The sequence below is a fragment of the Emys orbicularis genome, chromosome 15 (assembly GCF_028017835.1).
Source record: "Emys orbicularis isolate rEmyOrb1 chromosome 15, rEmyOrb1.hap1, whole genome shotgun sequence".
NCBI classification, from domain to species: Eukaryota; Metazoa; Chordata; order Testudines; family Emydidae; genus Emys; species Emys orbicularis.
Window position 1 is genome coordinate 21483495 of NC_088697.1, and position 16930 is coordinate 21500424.

Sequence of the window (16930 nt, forward strand, 5' to 3'; positions counted from 1 at the left end):
CGTAATACATTTTGGGATCTTTTTATTTGCCTTCCATTGTCAGAGCATTTAGGGTACAGGTTTTCAAGCGTTTCTCTGCCACCACAAGGGCTGGAACCTTAAGTTTTATTTTTAAATAAAAGCTGAAATTCCAAGGTAGTAACCAAACTCCGACAGTGGGAGCTCCAGCTTGAAGAGAAACAGCACATGTAGTGAGACTTGCGATAAGATTGCATGAATTGGCAATGCTGCTCTTCACATTCAGACCCCTCTTAAACACCTGCTTCTCCCATGCTCCTTACCGTGAACCAAGCTTATTTGTGTGTATGTGTATTGACTTGTTTGGTGCAACAGGTGATCTTGGACAGAGAGCCAGACAACAGGCAACATATATATTATTGTCATTCCCCTTTCTCCTTGCCTTTGAATATGTGTCTGTGCGTAGATTGTTACCCCCTCTGAACACCATCTTTCTCCAGCATTTGGTAATCGCCTGGCAAATATTGGATGCTGCCCTGATTACATAATAAATAATTTATTATAGAGTGTGCTGGTCCTAATATGAGAACTTAGGTTTCCTTGTACATTTGAATATGGGTCATGAAGGAGAGGGCCTATAAAAATGTAACGTAAGAGCTGATAAGACAGAATATAGGAAATGTCCTCCTGGGGAAGTGGGGCATCGTGTGCCTGCCAAAGCCTTGGGTTGCTGCGGCACACCACGAGACGGGAGAATGCACAGAAGGGTTCTCTGCGTGGATTGAAAGAAAAGAGGCATCTATGGATAGTTCTGCAGCCAGCGCCAGTGTGGCTGGAGCAGGGAGGGATACATGACTGCTCCCCATGCCAACAAGGCTGAAGGGTGGTGTTGCCACTGCTGCCCTCCATCTTGATTTCTGCTGGGGGGAAAGGGGGTGCTTTAGTTTATGTCTGTGGCTCCATAGAAGGCCTGTTGGCAGAGGCTGCTAAGGGGGGTGGTGAAGCAGCATGTCCTATGCTACCTTGATCATACTATCTCCCTCCCCAGTACTGACCAGTTCTTGGACAGCACTAGCCCCCACAGTGCAAGAGAGAAATTGCTATGACAGCCTATCCTCCTGGGGGTTTGCTCTCCAAGGACCCTGCACTAAGGTTTGCACTAGCGTTTTGGCTGCTGGAGCAAACCGGGGTTAGTTCTTCTGTTGGGCCAGATCCTCACCTCCCACTTCAACAGAGCTTCACTAATTTACACCAACTGAGGGTCTGGTCTGTGAATAACAAATGCTCTTGGGGTGAAATTCACCTTTGTGCAGACAGCAGGCCCAAGGACTATGTACCACCTAGATCTCACTTAAAGGCCAGATCCTCAGCTGGTGTAAAATGACTTGGATGCTGATGTGCATGAGCTGAAGATCTGGCCTGAGGTGGGACTTAACCAGACCATAGGCTTTGTGCTGGTCTTCTGCCCCAGGGTGAATTTCACCCACTGCCTGTTTGCTCCAGCGCTAACAGCCTCAGTGGGATTTTCAGATGCACTCAGCATTGGCGTAATCCTGCTCCTATTGAAGCCAGGGGTAAAACTCCTATTGATTTCAGTCAGAGCAGAATTAGGCAACCCCTGAGCGAATATGCAAATTATTTCTCTTTCCTTATTTCTAAGCAGGGCTGGTCCAAAAAATTACCAGCAATTTTTGAACAGAAAATTGGATTTTTGATTAAACAGAAATTTTTGTGGAAAGCATTGGCTTTCTTAGAACATTTTCAATATTTTTGTCAGAAAAATGAAAAATTTCAGCCAAAATTTTTGGTTGCTGAAAACTAACTTTATTGTTGTCTCTTTTCAGTTTTTTGATGAAAATTCCCCATTTTCTGCTCAGCTCCATATTTAAGGTTTCTTTTCTTCTCTTCGAGGCTAGATCTTTTCTTCCTTCAGGCCGCCTGCACTTTCACCGCAGTCTGAAGCTGATGTTTCATTTGGAAAATGAACTAAACTCCTTTTTGGTTTCCTTTTGTTTTGACACTTAGGACTGGGCAGATTTATAGACTTTCCTGTGTCGTAAGTTCATTTTCTTCTTTTATTTACCTTTCGCTGCAGCGTGTTCCGAGTGAGATCGTATTCTGCCTCCGAGCTGAGCTGACCTGCCAAGGGGAGCTGACCCATAAATCTTTTCTTCCTTCTTCTTTCTTTCCAAAACAGAATTAGCTGACTTTGCCCAGGAGGAGAAACTGTTCTGCCATTGCCGGCAGCCAAACAGTGCAATTAATTAGTGCTTTCCCTTTTCTCCCCTAGTTTGTATTTGTCTGTGTCAAAGGTATGCAGCATAGATCACACAGTGCCCAGAGGTGCAGGGGAGAAGAAAAAAAAAAAAGATTTGTCTGAAGTATTTAATTTTCATGAAACTTTTGAAATGTGATCCGGTGGGGGTTGTGGTGGTATATATTTGTCATGTCCAGTGGTCATAAGGAGTTTAATCAAAACCTTCCAACAGATGGTTGGAGCTGACTTCAGGTCGGTCTGATGAAAAGCAAGTGTTTTCAGTTCCTGTTAGTACATTTGGGCTCAGAACCGGCTCAGGGGAACCTGATTCTCCACTGGCTTGCACCTTGTGTTCACATCTGTGGGAAGTGGATGTAACACGCTGCCATAGGGATCTGAGTTATGCCTGAGAAATGAGCCTGCTTTGACTCGTAAAAATTCTCATTCTGGATTAAATCCTTTTGGGGAAATGGAATGATTTTCCTGCTGTTTTCTTGGTGTTCATGATGAAAAAAAAAATCCTTTTGAATTCTGAGTCTTTTTGTATTTTGTTATGAATATTTTACATGCCTCTAACTAGGAACCAGGACTCCTGGGTTCTATGCCCTGCCGCGGAGGTAGTATGTGGCCTTTAGCAAGTCAGTTAACCTCACTCTGGCTCATTTATTCACCAGTAAAGTGGACCTAGTAATAGTCATTCATCTCATAGGGGCACTGTGAGGCTTGACTGATTTCTTTTAAAAACACTTGGAGATACTCAGACTAAATGTACTATAGAAATTCAAAGTATTATTATTATTATATGACAGCCCGTGGACAAATCAGCCTTAACATCTGGTCACTTCAGAGACAGATACAACCGGACAGTCCAACTGTTGCTGGTGTTGGGTACAGTGATATGGAGAAATCTATAGTCTGTATCCAACTGAAACTGTTCAGTAAGACAGAGCTACCGAATGGAAAAACAGCTGTCTCAGCTCCTTTACGTTTGAGACCGAGCAAGTCATGACAGCACTGAGCAGACGGAGCCATTTGCCAATATTTAATTTGTTGTAGATTAAGAAATTGCTTCATTTCCACAATTACTGTGTCTGTCTAGAGAAGGATCCAAACACTTTTGAACTCTGCGATGTTCAGAATCTATATTTGCATCCAAACTTAGGGGTGTTTGAAATCCAGAACTGTTTGGATTTGAATTGTGCAAATGGCATCTAGATACCATAGTGACTGAAACCTTATCAATGGTATATCTAGATAGAACAGGAAGGGCTTTGCATCCAAACACCCCCAACCTTTGAGGCACCTAGATTCAGATCAGTTTGTACACTAGCTTTTTACTTTATGATCTAGAGCCTAGATTCTTCAGTGATCAATGCTCTATAAATTTACCTAGCTAGACAGACCCATGGGGCCTCCTCAACACCTCACTTACACCTGTATGGCTGGGATTTTGGGAGTTGGGTGCCTAACTCCCTTAGGCTCCTTTGAAAGTCTCAACCATGTCACTCTGCTGGCTACAATGCCGCTACTCCTGATTTAAACCAGTGAAAGAGGAGACCGAGGCTCATAGACTTTGACCTATTTTTGTAACTGTAACCTTCCCTCAGACAGTGTCAGTAGTCTCAGATCCCAAGAATCTTTCTGAGTGGTCTCCTTGCTGTATCTCTCAACCATCCTGCATGGCAAATTCTCCTTATTCCTTCAGAACTAGGGATGAGAAATCTGAGAAGCCTTGTCAGGTGCTGGAGTGAAGATGAGGCATCTTCACTGAATTATAGAAATGTAGGGCTGGAAGGGACCTCAAGAAGTCATCTAGCCCATCCCCCATGCCAAGGCAGGACAGGGAAAGAAAGAAGCTTAAACATGAAGCTTTCATTGGGGCAGAGACCATCTTTTTGTGCTATGTTTGTACAGCACCTAGCACAATGGGTTCCTGGTGTATGAACAGGACCCCTAGATGCTATGGAAATACAAATAAAAATGATTATTTACTATTATTATTAATAATGGTCAATTAAAGAGATGCTGCTACAATTGTTTGGCCCAATATTTGACCTACATTTTTTTTATATTCCTAAATAATAAATGAATAGAAAATAGTTAGAGCCAACAGCTCTAACAAGCTGTTTATTGCCTCGCACTCATGAGCAGCCTGACAATAGCAAATCCTTATTTGCGACCCAGCACTCCTGGGTAACAGACCAGATTTTCCAAAGTAAGTAAGTAAGTGCTCCCATATGGAGACCAAAATAAATAGGCGCTAAGCTCTTTTGAAAATCTGGCTAGAGGTGTCACAACAGGATCTGCTGGGTGCTGAGCACTTTGGAAAATATGTCCCTTATTTAGGGGCTTAAATGGGAGTTAAGTGCTTTGAAATATGGTCCCACTTGAGGGGACTGAGTACTTGAAAATCTGGACCCATGCTCTTGTGAAATCTGGTCCCTTGTGCTTCCCAGCATTCATCAGCTGTCATACAATAACCAACCATTGTGTCTTACCCTGCATAATAAACATACACGTATAGGCCAGTGATCATGGTACAAGGAAGGAGATTCCCTTTTCCCCTTTACATATTCCTCTTACATAAGTAGCTTTCGGCAGTCTAAAGAACAATCCCTGACGTCTGAGTTTTTCCTAGCTCTGGGAGCTGTTCTAGCCCTCCCACTGTGCAGCCCCATGTACCACCCTTAACCCAAACTGGAAAGCAAATATCACTGATTGCTCTGCTATAAAATACCCTTTGCTAAGCGCCCTACAGGCCAGTCCCTTGTAAAAATGCTTCCCTCTCAAGGTTTCAATCAGCTGGAGCCTTTCAGAAGTTTCTGAGCTTGGGTGATTTATTGCTCTTTAACAATCTTGCGGTTTCTTCCCTGCTACACTGGAAACACGCAGGGGTGTAAGGGAGAAAGTATCAATTAGATGTCTGGCTTTGGCCAAAAGCCACCTATGTGCAAGAATAGGAATGGCATTTTGGGCTCTGAGAAAAGGTTTGGAGTGTCAGCCCTGCAGCAGCGCAGGGAGATCTTTGGCTCTATACCAGGGTTGGGAAGCTGTTAACCAAGACCTCCTGATATTGGAGTAGGAGATAGAGTGGGCCATATCCATTCCTGTGTTGGCACAAGGGATGGTGCTTGCCCTCTCCCTATCCTGGGCCTGCTGGGGGCTGTTAGGGGCCCTTGAGGGCTGCCCTATTATAGCCCAGCTACTATGGCCCCCACGGATCATAGCAGCAGGACAAAGCATAGGACTGCCACCCAGCCACTCCGCCAACATGTCTTTGGTCCCACCCAATATCATCGCCTGTGCCAGGGCTTCCTGCCAGGCAGGGCAGGGGTAGAGTTGGCCCCATGGTTCCTGCAGAGGGCCTCCTGCATTGGGGGTATTCTCCTAGTGGAGGGCCTTGCACCTTGTTTGCCCTGGTGTAGCTGGCACAAAGGAGGCTGCAGGCTGGGGGCAAGCACATCACCATTCATAATCCACAGTGGCAGAGAAAGAAATGGCAGTGGCCAACTGGCAAGATGGTTCCCATGCAGTGGGAGAGGTTCTGCCCTCAGTTATTCCCATGCAACCCAGCTGGTGTCAATGAGGCTGCGGAAGTATCAGTGAAGGCAGAATTCAAGACACCAGGCACTGTAAAGTGAAGGGTTGAGTTCTACCTAAACTTACCCTCTTTGTACAGCCATTGGTGGGCAAATCAGGGCAGAATTTGGCCCAACAAGCTGGTAGATTTGTAAATCACCATTGTCACGAGGTGCCAAAGGATCCATAGAAACAAAACATCACTGTTTTCCCCCTCCTATTACACCAGTTAATGGTTGTTTGTAAATTCTTGCCTTGTCTTTTCTTGGATTTCAGGTCTTGTTTTTGTTTCAAATTGAATAAAGTTTTGATGTAGAGGGAAAAATAGTGGTAGAGATCACAGCAATCAGCTGGGTTTTGTAGATTGCTGCAGCTACTGGAGAGGTTTGGATAGCACTGCAATCATTTAGTCAGATATGACTAAATTCAGCCATCATTCTTAGAACTGCCCTTTTTAAAGACTTCATCATGATTATGTAATTTTTGATTATCGAGCTGCTAAGTGCTGGCTTATTCTTTGGCTTGCTCTGTGCTACTCACCATGGGGAGCGTGACTGATTACGTCTGACACCCCTGTCCTCTAGCTCAGAGGACAATAATAGAATCTAATCCTGGTTGCATGAACAATGAGATTCTGAAAGGATAATTTATCCAGAAAGAGAGAAACTTACAGGCTTTTAACAGCATTTGTAACGTGATTGCTCATTCTCTGAGCCAGATGGTCAATCCCTTACTCTCCATGGTGAAAAGTTGCTCATAGAAGTAGTCCCAATGAGGTCCACAGTCCCAATGAGGTCCACTGTGTGTGTAAACAGGTGCTCATCAGTAGGTGTAAGAGGTTCACAATCTGGCTCAATGATGGTACTCAGACCTGGCCTTTCTAGAGTACCATTTGTCTAAAGCTCTCAAAGCACTTTACAAACATTAATGCATTAAACCTTAACTCCCTAGGTAAATCTTAACTCTGAGATAAGGATTATTATTCCAGTGTTACAGACTGGGAAACAGGCACAGAAAAGTGATGTGACTTGCCCAAGATCACACAGCAAGTCAGCTGTAAAGCAGTGAATAGAATCCAGGAGTCCTGACCCTACATTTCTTGTTCCTATCGCACCACAATGAAACATACATCCCCCACAAATTGGTCCAGTTTCACTATACAAAAGTGTCAGAGGATGCCTGATTTACAGGGTTTAGGAACAGGGATGCTATTGAAGTAGACTCACGCCTGGGTTGGGAAGCCTGGATCGGAATCAGAACTTCCACTAGAGTTTGGGCATGTTTGGATTTGATGTTCCAGAATGGCCCCCTAGCCACAAAGATTGGTGCTCGAGCCAGAGCTGAACTTCTGCCTAGTTCTGAGGGTTAGTACAGCCCTGATGGTCCAGTCTGGGCCCATTTCTAGGGATTCATTCAGCATCGACAGAGAAGGAGAGTTCCACTGGTTAAATGACTGACGGGCATAAAGTTTGGTTTGATTTCGTCTCTCAGTGAAACTAGATGGTAAAGTGAACCATCTCTACTGCATATATCACTCAGGACTAGCACTGAGCAAACAATTGTTTTTTTGGTTTGATGGCTGAACCTAACAATCCAAAAAAATCATCATTTTGGGTTGACCCCAAACCATATTTTGTTTGTTTTTGTTAAGTTTAGTTTTTGGATTTTTTTTAAAACCTTTTTATTTAAATAGATCTAATTACATTTAGAAATGAAATCTTGTTTTGAAATGAAAAATCAAAATGTTTCATTTTTGAAAGTGTCTAAATGAAACATTTCAGACGTAAAAAAAAACCCTCGTTGTTTTGGCCAAAACTATTTGCCCAGTTTGATCTGAATTTGCAAATAGTTTTGGGTCGTCCCCAAACTGCATTTTTGGGGGCTAATAAACTCCTCGTCTAGAACTACACAGCTCTACTTATGACTGAATTGATTAGTTATTAGTTGTATTACAGTAGCACCTAGAGAAGGCAACTAGGCGAACAAACAGTAGAAGACACTCTTTGCCTCAAGGATCTTACTATGTGAATAGATAAGACAGACAAAGCGGGAGTGGGAGTGGGGGGTGGAAGGGGCAAGGTGGGGGGGGAAAGGAAATAGAAGCCCAAAGAGGGGAAGTGACTTGCTAAAAAAGGTCACACAGAAGGTTAGCAGCAGAGCCAGGAATGAAAACCAGGTCTCCTGACTCCCAGTCCAGGGCACTATCCACTGGACAATACTGCCACTGAACTGTACTTCCCTTCTGTGCTTCCTCCCTCCTAGGGTCCCCATCTCTGAGGGCATATCCTCTCATCTCTGTCATCACCCGGCAGCCCTCTGTGGTCCCTCACCTTGGCCCTGCAGCTCCCAGCTCCCGAGCGTTGTCACCCCACTCCTCCTTGGGAGCCACCAGCGCGGAGACACAAGCCAGCGAAACCCATGCCAGCAGCGAGTCGGAAGGGGAGCAGCCCACCCTGCGGTTGAAAAAGCCTCGCCGAAGCCGGACCATCTTCACGGAACTCCAGCTGATGGGGCTGGAGAAGAAATTCCAAAAGCAGAAGTATCTGTCCACGCCAGACAGGTCAGAGGAACGGGATGGGGGTGTGACTGGAGGTGAGGCTGGGAAAGTGGCTCCGGGGCCACGACCCTTAGGGTAGAATCCTGCCACGGTGAGTTGCAGACCCATGCTCATGCTACAGCACTAAAAATATCTGTGTTGGTGTTCAGACTGGAGCCTGAGCTGTAGGAATGGGAGTAGGCTTCAGAACCGGAGCCCGAATGTCTACGCAGCTATTTTTCGTGCTGCAGTGTAAGCCTGAGTCTGTAAACCTGGGCTCTGAGACATGCTACTGCGGGACCCTGCTTGCTGTGTAGGCGTACCCTATGAAACCTAGCCATCTACAGGGGATTCACATACGTGACACTCAGAAAACCAGAGGTAAGGTAGATAAAATTCTGAGCTCACAGAGGAGAATATAGGGCCCAGTGCAGCCTTGAGGACTATCAGTGAAATCATAGAATCAGAGAACTGGAAGGGACCCCGAGAGGTCATCTAATCCAGTCCCCTGCACTCATGGCAGGACTAAGTATTATCTAGACCATTCCTGACAGGTGTTTGTCCAACCTGCTCTTAAAAATCTCCAATGATGGAGATTCCACAACCTCTCTAGGCAATTTATTCCAGTGCTTAACCACCCTGACAGTTAGGAAGTTTTTCCTAATGTCCAACCTAAACCTCCTTTGCTGCAATTTAAGCCCACTGCTTCTTGTCCTATACTCAGAGGTTAAGAAAAACAATTCTTCTCCCTCCCCCAACAACCTTTTATGTACTTGAACACTGTTATCATGTCCCTCCTCAGTCTTCTCTTTTCCGGACTAAACAAACCCAGTTTTTTCAATCTTCCTTCATAGGTCATGTTTCCTAGACCTTTAATCATTTTTGTTGCTCTTCTCTGGACTTTTTCCAATTTGTCGACATCTTTCCTGAAATGTGACGCCCAGAACTGGACACAATATTCCAGTTGAGGCCTAATCATTGCAGAGTAGAGCAGAAGAATTACTTCTCATGCCTTGTTTACAACACTACTGCTAATACATCCCAGAATGATGTTTGCTTTTCTGCAACAGCGTTACACTGTTGACTCATATTAAGTTTGTGGTCCACTATGACCCCCAGATCCCTTTCCGCAGTACTCCTTCCTAGGCAGTCATTTCCCATTTTGTATGTGTGCAACTGATTGTTCCTTCCTAAATGAAGTACTTTGCATTTGTTTTCCAACCAGTTTTGCACCCACCTTAGAGAAGCTCCATCTAGGTTGCATTTCCCTAGTTTGTTTAAGAACAAATCCCCAGACCTCTGGGCTGAACTGTCAGCAGTGATGTAAATGGTCGTGTAAGTCGCACATCGGGGGCCTGATTCTCCAGGGGCTAGCACAGGGTGCTGACATTGACCCTAGTGCAAAGTGCATGTGTGACTCCCTTAAAGAAACATGATCTCCATTTACTCACTGCTTCATCAGGTACCTTTAACATTGTCTTTAAATACTAAATACTGTCCCTGAACTACAGTCGCTTTTCCAAGGCGAGGGGACAGCAGGCACCCTGGAAACTATATCTGGCTCCTCCCTAGTTTACTTCTATTCATTTCAAATGCATCAGGGCACAGTCATGCATGGCAAGGGCTGGTTGGAGGGCACCTTGGCCGTGCATAGCAAGGGCTTTCTGCACTGAGGGTAGAGTCTCTCCCATGGCATTGCCTATCACTACTACTTTAAAAGACACAGGACCAAAATGTTTTTTAAAAGTGGAAAAAGCAGAGGTAGCAGAAGGGCTGCTCAGCCGTTGCGGTGCTGAGTGCTCTCCAGTTGAATTGTGATGTCTTCGGGTCCGAGAAAGATGACTCTGCCATTGGTGGAGGACTTGGGCAGAAGACCAGATTTGATTTCAAGGCTAACTTGCCCCAGGATCAAAGGTGACCTGAATAGAAAGAATGAATGGAAACCACATACTGCGAGTATTGTATAAAGAGAGGGCTCGATACATGTGCATAGCAGCATGCATCTATGCAGAGAGATACATGCAAGGAATAGAGAGCAAAGCTTTTTCCCCTGCTACACCCTTTGAAAGGGTGCAGCATGTTTTCCCTCTCCCATGCTGGCTCAGTTCCACTGGCTAGTGCAGGTATGGGTGTGGGTGTGTAGGCAGAAACCCGCCCATCACCCAGCCCCTCTAGAGAAGCTAGTTCCACTATGAGCATTAGACTGGAGCAGTCTTTGCCCTCGGGGAACATAGAGGACTGTGACTAGCCCATAAACAAAGAGGTGCAATGGGGAGCTGGGTTTGTTGTGCAACAGCCTCACTGCAGCCGCCAGTAGGGAAGGTCACAGTCTCTCCCTGAGTGTCTCTCAACCAAGACTGTTGATGTCTATATTTAGAGCTGGTTGAGATTTTTATACCTTACAATTTTCCCTTTGGAAAATATGGTTTTGGTGAAACTGAAATTTTCCATGGGGAAATTTTAATTAAATGTTCTGATTTCTGACTGGAAAACGTAACCCCCAAATATTCATTTTGAAATCAGGGTATTTTGTTTTCCAAAAACTAAAACAAAAATGACATAAGAACGGCCATACTGGGTCAGACCAAAGGTCCATCTAGCCCAGTATCCTGTCTTCCGACAGTGGCCAATGCCAGGTGCCCCAGAGGGAATGAACAGAACAGGTAATCATCAAGTGATCCATGCCCTGTTGCCCATTCCCATCTTCTGGCAAACAGAGGCTAGGGACACCATCCCTGCCCATCCTGGCTAATAGCCATTGATGGACCTATCCTCCATGAATTTATCTAGTTCTTTTTTTAACCCTGTTGTAGTTTTGGCCTTCACAACATCCTCTGGCAAAGAGTTCTATAGGTTGACTGTGCGTTGTGTGAAGAAACCCTTCCTTTTGTTTGTTTTAAACCTGCTGCCTATTAATTTCATTTGGTGACACCTAAAATGGTGACATTTTAAGCTGAATGAAATTTTTTGTTTAATTTTGAATCAATGTATGTCTAAATGACATTTTCGTTTTCACTTAAAATGTAGTTTCACTTCAGGTTTGGGAAATAAAACATTTCAGCTGTTCATTTTCAGTTTTTGGATTGGGGGAGTTTTACCCATTTCTCTTTTTTTTTAAAAAGGGGGCAAAGATAAAAAAAAAAAGCACGTCAAAGTGAGGAAAAACCCACTTTTCACATTTTTAACTGTTTTCCAAAATTTTCATGCACTTTCTCACTATTTTCCAATTTGTTTTCAGTTGGAAAAAAGTGTGAAATTTGTTTTCATTCCCATTTCACATACTTTTTACTCCACCCCCCAATTTTCCCAGTGGAAAAAAAGTAGAAAAAGTAATAATAAAAAGGGGAGGGGGGAGAGAGGGGAAACAGAGAAAGAGAGAGGAAAAGTCCTGAAAATCCAGAAACCAAAATAGAAAATTGAAAAATTTCAGCCTCCAAGAAATGAAGCAAAATGACATTTGAATGAAACAAAAATTTCCATTTTCTTTTGCCATTGGGAAACTAAATGAAAATTTTCATTTCAAAACGAAACTAAGTGAAGATTTTTATTTTGTTTCTTTAGAAAATTCCCACAGAAACCCAAAATATTTTGATTTGAAAAATGTTGAAGGGGAGAAGTGTCTAGGTTTCCCGATCAGCTCTAGTTATACTGAATTAGGCTTGTTTGACTGCCGTTTGTCTGGAACCCACACAAAGGAGATCTGAGACTACCCTTTGAGGCAGTATGGCTCTGTGAAGTGTTTTCCAATGGACATCACGTTGGCGTGGAAGCCAGGAGACTTGAATTCTGTTTCAGGCTCTGTTTCTAACCTGTTGTATGGTAATCTTGGACAAATCGCCACACCGCTCTGTGCCTCAGTTTCCCTTTTTGTAACTACTGACCTACCTCATGTAAAGAGTTCTGAGGCTTAGTGTATTACTATTTACAAAGTGATTTGAGATTCACATATCATGTCAGCCTAGCTTTTCGGTTTTATTCTGTGCCAAATGCATCACGCATGCTAAAAAAGAAAGGGAGGTTTTTTTGTTTGTTTTTAAGAACTTGAATCACCCATGTGTCGGGATGCGTGGGGAGAAAATTGTGGGTTTAAATTACTGGAGAAAAGGTTGCCAACTCAGATTAGTTTTGCAAACCTAAAAAAAGTGTTTGAGAGGTTCACAAAATCTAAAACCCCACGTGTCACCAACCCCTAGTTTAAACTACTTCTGAGGCCTAAGGTTGGAAGGATTAGATTTTGATCAGTAAATGTCAGTGAATGTTGTTTTCACTGTACACACACAAACTGGCTAAAATTCCCCCCCCCCATAGATAATAAACAAAATTTACAGATAGGCAAAGTAAGAAAAATGCTGCTTGAGAACTTTTTATTGTTTGATTTCAGGACATTTACTTTGTATATTTTGACGTGATCTTGACATTTATAAAGCTATAACTTTTTGAATCTCGACAACGTCTACTGTCGTTAAATTATTATTGTGTGACTTTCCCCCTTGTGCCTGACCCCCCCCATAATTTCCTGCAACTCTGAAAATTTAAATTGAACAACAATACAAAAAGCTTACAAATAAATGATATTATCTGTCAAAACTATAAAAAAAAAAAACATATGGAATTCTGCCAAGCCTGCCTCTAACCTATATGCTTATTTTTTTCACCTGATGAATCATGTCACCAAAGCACAGGTCACATTGGGCCAGATTTTCAAACACTTAGCACCCACAATCAGAGACAGGTTTTCAAATGAGTGCAACTCCCAGCTAAGCACCTAAATGGGGTCAAATTTTAAGCAGCTCCCATAGTGACTCCTACGCTATGGTTTTTTGAAAGAGCTCAGTACCCGGCATGCTGGGCTCTTTTGCTATCTGGCCCATTTGGCATGATTCTGTATCCCCTAAGGCTCAGGTGTTGTGCTGACTGGCTCAGCACTGCCTCATGTGACTAGTTGAGTGACACCATCAATCAAGCAGTCTTGGCTGCTGAATTAATTAGAGGCATGAAAGTTTTTTGGCTTTGTACATGACCGAGACTCATGAGCAATCTCTGCTCCCCTAGCTCTTCCTTTCTCTCTCTCTATTTGTTTCTTTGGTTTCCTAGGCAATGCCAGTTATGCTAATGCATACGGAGAGAGGTTGTAAAGGTTACAGGTAATCTAGGTGTGACAAGACACAGGCTTCCTGGCAGGAGTTTGTCAAGCAGACATATTTCCCATGGGAGCTCATGAGCTGGTAACGCAGTGGCAAGGACATGGATTGAGATTTGCACTCACTCTTGTGTCCTTTGACAGAGGGCTACATTGAGGAACATGGGGAGCTACTTAGTTGCATGGCTAATCAGAAGCAAAGGAGTGCAGATGGGATAATGTCTGTAACCTGTGGGCTTGATTCTGTTCTCCCAAACTTATCCATGTAGCTCCTTTGACTTCAATACTCCAGCTATTTAGTACAGTGAGTGGTATGAGACGGAAAATCAGCCCCTTTAACTACAAAGGGGACCCAAAGTGGGAAAAGCATGTGTGAGTTTGTTTGTTAGGGTGATATAGGTGTGTGTGACTGTCCCCTCTATATATCCAGTTGGATCACAACTTTTGTTATGAAAAACTCAGCTTTGGAAAGTGTTTCCGGGACTACAAAAAGGTCCACAGAAAGTTCACAGGACCTAAAACGCGTTTAGATGCAACTCCATGTTTGCACTTGAACCCATCTGAGTTTTGCATGGCTTCCCGTTGTTGCAGAACATTTGCCCAGCTCTACTTAGAACTTAGAATTTCTGAATCACACAAGGTCAAATTCATCGTAAATGCAGCTCCACTGCACCACTAGGTCTAGATTCATTCTCACTTGAGTGACAAATAAAGGAATTTCATCAGGGATGAACTTGGCCCAGGATCTCCAGATCTCAGGCTTTGTAAAGAAATAAATAGATTAATAGTTATAAAGGAACCTCTATAGATTTGGAGGTTTGGCCCGGATAAATTAGGATAAGCATCTGTGCTGCCTACTGTAGGTCCCTGGAAGGCCCAACACACACAAATGTATTTATAGGCATTTCTAGAGCTCTCATCACTGTAATATCAGCAAATTAATAAATTCAGACACACAACACCTTTGTGAGGTTAGAAAGCATCCTTATCTCCAGTCTATAGATAGGGAAAGTGAAGCACAATAAAGACACGGCCAAAATTTTCAAAAGTGGCCTCTGATTTTGGGTGTCAATTCTTGGGTGCTGTCTTGAGAGACCCAAGGCCTGATTTTCAGAGGTGCTGGATATCAGGGCCAAGTTGTCTCCAGCTGGACGACCGAACTTTTGTCCTCATTCACTTGTCCAACAAAACACATAGGAAGAGATGGAAACAGACCAGCTATCCTCTCTCCCTGTTCCGCACCATAACCACAAGACCATTCTTGCTTCCTCCATAAGACCATACTTTTTTAGATCCTAAATTTGGATCATGACTGTTTACACTGATTTTTAATTCTCCTCTGAACTGGAGAGAAAAGACAAGTTAGAGGAAGCCGATAGCTATCTTTTTCTGGAATTTACGTTCCTGTATGTGAGCCCCCCATTGGCTCTCTGCAGGATACAATCAGGGATTGGCTACTGCAGTGCATCTGGACTCTACATTTCCTTTGTCAAGTCTCTGTATCTCTTGTCTTCTAGGCTGGACCTTGCCCAATCACTGGGGCTGACTCAGCTCCAGGTGAAGACTTGGTACCAGAACCGCAGGATGAAGTGGAAGAAAATGGTAAGAGATCAATAGGTTCCTAGCAAGGCCTCCAATCTAATGTCAGAGAGACGGATCCTGAGCTGGAGTAAATCTGGGTGTACATTTGGATGTCTTTGGCATAAATTCTGCCAATGAAGCTATGCTGATTTATACCAGCTGAGGATCTGGTCCAGAATTTTAATGTTCAGATTGTTACTGATAACTGGTTGCCCGAAAGGCTCACATGGCTGAATGTACGTTGGGTGAGACTGGCCATGGACAGCAATGTGGATTCAAAGCAAAGGGATGAAAAGGGGAGGAGCAGAAATTTCTCCCTTTTCATTTTTTGGCAACCCTGGGATCTTTATTGCTAGTGGCAACTGGGGACCACAAAGAGACTTCAACTCAATGAAGCTAAGTCCAGCTCTGATAGGCGATGTCCCTGCTTCTAACTTTTAAAGCTGTCTTTAACTCTGACCCTGCCTCCATCTCTTCCTGTACACCTGCTCCTGCTTCCCATGGTGTGCCCACATTTCTCTCCTGACCTTTCCCTTCATCTCCTTCATGCACTCCCAACTTCAAGCCTTTTTACATGCAGTTTCTCAGTTAGTATATACCAAGCCTCCTCCCTGTCCTTCAAAAAAACATCTACTTGTCCAATACATCACTCCAGCTACAATAATGACAATACTCGGTGTCTGTCCTGTATTGTATTAGAGGAAAGGAAGGGCAGGAGCAGTCAGGTCCCATTAGTTCCATTCTGGTTCTGTCACTGACTCACTGCATGATCTTAGGCAAGTTGCCTCCTCTTTTGCCCCAGTTCCCCTGTGTGCAAAATGGAGATAATAGAGGTGACAGAGCTATTTTGCTGACTTATCCTGGTAGGAAGACCAGATGGGTCTCATTAGTTCCAAAGCAGGAGTAAAAAGGATTGAGTCTCTAAGAGACAAGGGAGCTGACAGGAGGAGAAAAACTCACTTTGGAAACTCAGGCTAAGGTTTGATTGTTCCTCCTTAAGCTAAGAATGAAAAGAAAATCTCAGTAAGGGAGCTGAATTTTGGACAAGCCTGTGCGTGTGCTGTGTTGAGCCCTCCCCAGCCCAGTGAAAATGAGCGAATGGACCCTACGTAAAGTCTGAGATATTAGTGTCTGCTGGATTTGTACTTGCTTCCATTTAAATTAATTAAGCCCCATTTAAGTCCCACAAGGCCTACGCATCACTTAAGTTCCACTTGAGTCTGGAGTAGGAGGTAAGGGTGCCTAAACTGTGGGCCAGCTCTTTGAACAGGGATAGATTTTATCCTAATGTTAAAAGTACCATCAGGAACTTGGATGGCAGACACTAGTGCAATTCAGAATGGTCCAAACACTTATTATCTTTGTTCTAGGTACTGAAAGGTGGGCAGGAAGCTCCGACAAAGCCCAAAGGCCGCCCGAAGAAAAACTCCATCCCCACCTCAGAAGAGATCGAGGCAGAGGAAAAGATGAACAGCCAAGTTCAGAGGCAGATGCTGGAGACATCTCAGGCCCCAGAAGAGCCTGAATTGACAGAGGAGAAGCCTGAAGTCTCCTCGGAGACGGGAAAGTCTCCGGAGCACACATTGGAGCCCTCCCCGGAGGAGACGACGCCCTCGAGTTAAAAGAGGAAAAACAGAAGGAAAAAAAAAAACAGAAAAAGGAAAGAGAAAAAAACAAATTAAAAAAAAAAAACCCCAAAACAAAAAGACCTTGTGTATAAGTCAGAAGCTTGTGCACTTTGTGTCATTGGGAATCAACCAGCGTGGGCTACCGTGGAACAAAGAAACCCAATGCATATGGTGACAGTCTTTCCCTTCCCAACAGCATGTTGGTGACAGTCTTTCCCTTCCCAACAGTAAGTCCTCCCTGCAGATAACAA

At 43.9% G+C, this 16930-nt stretch overlaps 1 protein-coding gene across 1 annotated transcript in view; it reads left to right on the forward strand.

The window, feature by feature from the left end:
• The window catches only part of BARX2 (BARX homeobox 2), a 50517-nt gene extending 33844 nt beyond the window's left edge, over window positions 1–16673 (forward strand). Inside the window, exons 2-4 of the mRNA XM_065417448.1 lie at window positions 8057–8354; window positions 14988–15072; window positions 16422–16673. Coding sequence (XP_065273520.1) covers window positions 8057–8354; window positions 14988–15072; window positions 16422–16673 — 635 coding nt within the window. The remainder of the gene's footprint in view (window positions 1–8056; window positions 8355–14987; window positions 15073–16421) is intronic.
• The last annotated feature ends 257 nt before the right edge of the window (window positions 16674–16930 follow it).